The following is a 7,075-nucleotide window of genomic DNA, read 5'->3' on the forward strand; positions in this document are numbered from 1 at the left end:
ATATAAAAGAATATAAAGTGCATTAAATTAAAGCTAAAATGATCAGTTGATTAACGTTGTTCAACGGAAAATGTATCATTCAGTAATATTTTCTTTGTTTAGCAAAAACGACAACTAATTGTTGTTTCCATCTCCTCAAATGTGAGAATTTACTGTTTCTGATTTACATAGTTTTAAATATATATAATATAGCTGAGTGTTGGTTGGTCGGTGACACAAAACAAGACATTTGAAGACGTCACTTTGGGTTGCAAAAAAATTGGTTATAGAATTATAGAATTATTAATTATAGAAAGAAATTATCATTGACATTTTTTCCCACATTTCATGGGAATTATTTAATAATAAAAAATCATTACAAAAATTATTTGGAGCCCTATATTACATTATATTATAAAGTGATTACAGTACCAGAGGGCAAGTACATACAAGCTGTACACATTTCAGGAAATTGTTGGACAAAGGCAGCATGAGGCAGAAGTGCATTGCACTGTGATCAAGCCACAAATCAAACGGTCGGCTGACATTTACAGGATAATAACACAATGATGAGTCGATTACTCAAATACAATGAAGACAAAGATCTGCTGCTTTCATAATCCCGTAGTTTCCACTGTGACAAGTGACTGGTATGGAGTTAACACTACACCACACAGGCTTGTCTGCTTGTGTTACTGTGTCAAGAGACTGACACTGTCAACTGCGATGGAGCCATAGCTTACGGTGGTCAGTGTGTGTGTCATGTCTTTCTATACGCGTGCATGTACAAAGATCAGTGTGCATTGTACATATATGCGCATGTGCATGTGTGTGCTCATGTATGCTTGAGCACATATGCTCATGTGCTGAGGCCATGGATGTACCCACCTGCAGGCGACCAGCATGGAGCTCTAGTAGGAAGAAGTCGGTTTGGCCCGCGGCGAGAAACAGCAGGCCGTTGGTGCTGGAGGTTCGGAAGCGAATGCGCAGCGTGTTATGGTCGGACGACTCTGTTGCCTTGAGCTGGACAAAGCCATCACCATAGAAGGAAGCTGGAGAAAGAGACATTACAGAAGGATAGATTTTGATTAAAATAAATAGATAATAGGGAGAAAGCTTGTGTTCAAATGTAGCATTCGCTGTCTTTTGCATCTTATAAAATCAATGCTCAACACTTCGGAGTATGAAGAAGTGCAACAAAAAATAGAGTAGCAGTGAATACGGAACAAGTCAAGTCAAGCATTGTGGTCTTAATATAGCCAACATGTGGCATTTAGATATAAAAGTCATGCTAATTATCATCCTGGTTGTTCTTTACAAGTGGAGCAGAGTGTGTACGTGGCGAGCACACATGTGCACACACACACACACACACACACAAACACAGAGCTTTGAAACACACACTGTGCGCAAATTATACCTCACCCGATTTAAAAGAATGCTTGTAAGATTCTCTGCTGAGTTTAGCCTTCCCGGTGGGCCTGCTGTGTTTGTACTATAATGATTTACATCCATTCACATAAAGCAAGAATACAATTATAAGGCACTAAAGTTTTACATTTGGATTAAATTGGATGAATTGTATGGATTAGGTTGAAACAAAACCTGTGCGTTGAGACAGAATTGCAGGTTTCTGTCCCTACTCATTTTCAGCTTTAAGAGAAAGTTGGTCACGCTCTGCCGAAAATCATACAATGACATAACAACATTTTAAAGGTATTTTAACGCCACTAGAGCTGTGTAAAACCGAGACAGAGGATGTGGAGGTGAGCTAGGAGGGAGTCCGACATGTTAGGGCCTGCCCTGCCCTGACAGGAACCTTCAACCTGAACATGAAAGGCTCTGACGTCCCCACATTGTCCGTGGCCTCATGTTCCAGAAACAACGTGGCGGATGGACCCAGCTGTTTCTTCTACCTCACCTCCCAGCCATCTCACATCACCCTGTAATCTGGACTAACGCGCTCTGAAGCTTTCTCATCCAAGCCTTCATGCCCAGGCACCACCAGCTCAGTTTTTAATGAGCTCCAGAGCTCCCACGCATATTCAAAAGGTTAACAAAGATGTTCGCCTGTGTGAAGAAACATGCCATTCCACGTTTCATTTATGATTGACCCAGGGCAACGACGGACTGCTGCTAATGGGCCACAGTGACTCAGTGGGGAAGCTAGATAAAGTTAATGGGAGGTAATGCATTGCTGATACTCCTAAAAAGGGTTAATGCACTAATGGGTTGTTTTACCATAGACTGAGCAATATAAATTAACACAATTAAACCAGTAAAGCGTGGGACTTAGCCTTTCAGCCATATCGATAGAGAGTCAGCAATCAACAGGGGTTGATTGCACAGCAACAGTAAACAATAATAATACTTAGTGTGTCAAAAATATCATGCATCCTGTGGTAGCACATAGAAAATAAACAACAGTATTAAATAATACAAGTGCAAAATAAAAACCATGGTATACTGAATAGCAGGAGAAAGAAAAGTAATGCTTCAAACCTAAAGTTTGTTTCCTCTTATCTCCCGGGCTCTCTCCAAGTTACTGGCTAATTTAAAGGGTTTGTATAAAAATAGCCAACTCAGTCACTTATTTAAAAAATCTATTTCTGTTTTTCTATCTTTGAAATGTCACTCTGGAGAAATTTGTTTTTCTTCTTCTAGACTGAGATACAAGATCCTTAAATACTAGGGCTATGTATGGCGAGAATCATGATACAATACGTATCATGACAGGGAGGTTACAAGGGGTTACAAATTAATATATTTTGATATACTGCAATACTGGATGCAAGTCTGTAAGGATGTATTGCAGTGGTTTTATCTGATTTGTATTATTTAAAACCGAAAAAAAGTCAAATAAAGATTTTATTCATAATATACAGCACATTTAATCAAATAGCCTTTTGTAAGAAACATAATCTGGAGGATGCGCTTTATGGTGATAGATAGACGGACATATTTTAAGAGAAAATCAGTTTTCTGTTTTTATTTTAAAGTTAAACGTTGTGTTTTCATTGATATATTTGTTTGCAATGTTGCACAAATTTAAACTTTACTGATAGATAGATAGATAGATAGATAGATAGATAGATAGATAGATAGATAGATAGATAGATAGATAGATAGATAGATAGATAGATAGATAGATAGATAGATAGATAGATAGATAGATAGATAGATAGATAGATAGATAGATAGATAGATAGATAGATAGATAGATAGATAGATAGATAGATACCATGGGACAGTATAAATGTGTTGCTGTCTTGCAAGGTAACAGTGATTTGGGCATTGAGACATTGACGACATTGAGTAGGAGACTGCAGTTGTAAATACAGAGCAGAGGCGTCCTGTTAACCCTATAACACTTTAAATTATTGTTCTCAGGAACCTTAAAGTATTTTTTAAATAATTTTACTGTTTCTAGTCTTTCATCTTAATCTGAATTGTCTCATGTCGGACAGTTGTTTTACTTTGTATGGAAGATACAAATAATTCAAAAGTGATGAAGTACATTTAAAAGCATGTCTTAATCTAATTTACAGAACCTTACTGTATTGATATATATATATATATATATATATATATATATATATATATATATATATATACATATATATTCCAATATGGTGAAATAAAATAATACATACTGATAGAAAGTTTTGGATATTTTGCTTCTTAGATACAAATGTGCAACTACTTTGACCTATATTAATTAATTTATCCCAATTAAATACACGTCTAACAAGTTTCTTCCATATCAAAAAGCTTCATGTTTTCCCAGTTAACCTCACATGGTTCCCATGCCATATTCCCCACAATAGCCAGTTTTGGAGCAGTTTTTCACTAATTCACACATAGAAATATTTATAAGGCTGAATAATTAAGTAATGGACAGACACAAGCTTGAAAAAGTTTTGAATATTTAAAAACATGTCCTCAGAGTGCTTATTTTTGCCTAAAACTTCACCCAAAGATCTTCCTGCTGATACACAGACCTGGTACTTACAACAACGATTACAAAAATATTGTGACACTCTCAAATGTGGGTGCATTAATTTCAAAATGAGTGTATATGAAATCAATGCATTTTGATTTTGTTATGTTTTTTTTAAATATTTTTGGAATCAGGGTTTTACTGTTTATTACTTATTATTCATTTATATAGAACCCCCCCCCCCCCCCCCCCCCCCCCTCCAGAATATTCATCTAATAATATATTTTTTAATTGATTGCAGTCAAATGTCATTAACTGACCAGTCTGCTGTAAAGTGCCTTCAGCAGCTGGAAATAAACCAATTGATTGGCCCACAGGCACACAGCATCCAGCATTACTTATCCTTATTCTGATCCTGCGTCAGACCGACTGTATTTATTGTCCTTTCTCATTTATAAGTCATGTTCATTCATCTGACTGGCTCTGTGTGCATAACAGGAAGGAAGCATTTCTGAAAAACTGGCCAAGGGGAATGCAATGGCATTTTTCCCTTAAATTCACAAGGATGGATATGCATGCTCAATTGTATTTTGTTGTGTCACGGTGACGTTAAAGTCATAGGATTGACTGTCATGTTTGGTTAAAACAAAGGGGTCTTCCCCACAGTTTACTGCATTCTTGGAAAGCTTGGAAAAATATCTTAGCTGTGTCAGCTTTCCTTGTCATATGCAGTTGCTGAAACATGGACAGGGAGGTATGTAAATGAAAGAGCACAGAAAACAATAGCCACACATAAACATCCCTGTGTACACCTGACAGTGTGCCTTAAGAAGCAGAAACAGGAGGCGTTTGAAGGTTGTTCTGTAATCTACATGTCTGCAGGGGCACTTTTTGTGCGTCAGGGACATTTTTTTGGGTGAGATTTCACAAACTGTCCGTTCAACGACAAAGCCACTGACCTTTTAGCGAACACCCGCTTACAGTTAATTTGAGGGGTGAGACCAGTGGTTGTCACTGCCTGTGTGCTCAGTTTATACAACGGGCCAGAGATGCAACTCGACTGAAGTGCCTCTTTGGGTTTTTGTTGACTGTCATGCCACTCTGTCGCTGAGGCATTGTCAAAACCTGGGACGTGGATGTTTTTGCAAAGGCTTGTTTCGTAATACTAAAGGGAGTGCATACATTCTGAAATGCATTGAAGTGAGACAAATGTCTATACTGTAGCTATTTTCAATGAAGGATATGGTGGGAGTGAGTCATGGTGAAAAAAAATCTGATAATGGCCAGGGGCAAAGCCTGGGTGACTTTAGATGACACATGCATGGGATCAAATCAACCAGAGAGGCTAATGAATGCCCACTGAATGTAAATAATGTAAATCTGATGCTGTGACTCACTAAAAATCACAATTTCTCCCTTAGATCTGTCAATGCAGCAACAACTGTCCATTTCTTTGAATGTGCTTTTGTCACAGTCAGATTTGCTCTTTTATGCAGTGGGCATAACAGTCCCATTTCTGCTGCTTCCTAAGATAAGGTGAGAGTACTGTGGTTGCTGCACATCCTTTGTATACATCATGCACGCACACATTATCCAACGTCATTTATCTGAGATAAAAACTGATATTATTATTATTATTATTATTTGAGAAAATCATGCATCATCATAATCCTTAAAAAGCTAAAAAAATAATAATAATAATAATAATAATAATAATAATAATAATAATAATAAATTAAACAGACTAGACTTTCTGTTGTTGCTGTTATGAATTGTTGATGAACATCGCAGCCGAACACCCACCAGCCAGACCTCATTTAAAATTTATTAAATTCTGTTGGGGTTAACATTTTAAGACTTGTGAACCACTACAGTAAGTCAACATGAAAACATTAAACAATCCTCTGTAAGGTGACATTACAACAAGCCTGCTTTTGGAGGCACGCTCGTGATGAGACAGACGAAGGAAATCACAGCTAGCCACAAAAAAGCATAAAACATTTGTTATGACTGCTGAAGTGGTAGTTATAACCCTGGCTACCTAAAGTAGCCTTCAAGGTGAAAGTGTTTGCTCAGCAAACTACAAAGAACCGAGAGAAAGTCAAAGTTAATTAAAATAATTATATGGTTACAGTATTAACAATTCGGCATTAAAAGCTTTATCAAATGACTTTGTTTTCATTGAAGAAAGTCGAAAAGTTGTTACCTCCCGACGCCAGCTCGAGCAGGAGCGACCACCAAAGCAGACCGCGGAGCCACAACTTCTTCTGGGTGTTTTTCACAGCAGAGTCCATCTTTCTTCTCCCGGTGGAAACACGAGTGTTACCGGGCATGTACGGTTACATATTTACAGACCTGTTTTCCACTTCTTCACGCTTCGGTACCGTCAAACACAACAGCTGCGTGTGTGAAGCTGTCTGCAGCAGACCCTGAACTGAACTGAACTGAGACACCGATGGAGGTCCTTGTTAAACTCCGCCTCGTGTGTGTGTGTGTGTGTGTGTGTCTTCCCCTCAAAGAAAGAAAGGCATGTTAATCTCAGTTTTCAAAATAAAAGCTGGAAGAAGAACAAGAAGAAGGGGAAAATTGCTGCAGGCCAGTTCAACGGAACAACACCATGTTTGGAAAGAAGAACGTGAACACATTTCAAGAGTTTTTAATTAAACTGATTTATATTAGGCCTACCTTTCATTTAAAGTGCCCACAAAAGAAATTAAGTTGGAAGCTCTATTTGTTTATCAGCTCACAAGTAGGTCTACACCTTAATTGGCACGATAAAAAGGTCCTTTAATGACCTTTAATTAAAGGTACAAATTCTGGGCGGTGCTCCACATTTGCCATGGGCGGTTTTAGTGACTTGGAGGTCTCAGGCAAGGACCAATGTGTGGCCCTGATTTGGGGACTGATTTTGGAATGGCGTAATATTAATATTAGCTTCCCCAGTCTGTGAATTCACATTGCAATCCACCATTGCAGAACAAAGTTGGAGTAGACGGTGGTGATGAGTGACAGAGCAGCGTCAGTCATGTACAATAAGCGACATGCATTGATGGCCGAAAAACTGCACATTGTGCTGTTACTTGATTCTAGATACAAGCAAAGTTGTTCTGCATTTTGCTTAACATGATTAGATTAATGTTTGACTCAAGTTACCAT

General features: G+C 38.0%; 1 protein-coding gene across 1 annotated transcript in view; it reads right to left on the reverse strand.

Moving 5' to 3' along the window:
- The window catches only part of cspg4ba (chondroitin sulfate proteoglycan 4ba), a 28,088-nt gene extending 21,732 nt beyond the window's left edge, over positions 1-6,356 (reverse strand). Inside the window, exons 1-2 of the mRNA XM_059337772.1 lie at positions 6,126-6,356; positions 868-1,031 (exon numbers count right to left, since the gene is read on the reverse strand). Of these exons, the coding sequence (XP_059193755.1) occupies positions 868-1,031; positions 6,126-6,252 (291 nt within the window). The 5' untranslated portion in view covers positions 6,253-6,356. The remainder of the gene's footprint in view (positions 1-867; positions 1,032-6,125) is intronic.
- Between the last annotated feature and the right edge of the window lie 719 nt (positions 6,357-7,075).

This window comes from Centropristis striata, chromosome 7 (genome assembly GCF_030273125.1).
Source record: "Centropristis striata isolate RG_2023a ecotype Rhode Island chromosome 7, C.striata_1.0, whole genome shotgun sequence".
In the NCBI taxonomy this organism is placed as follows: Eukaryota; Metazoa; Chordata; class Actinopteri; order Perciformes; family Serranidae; genus Centropristis; species Centropristis striata.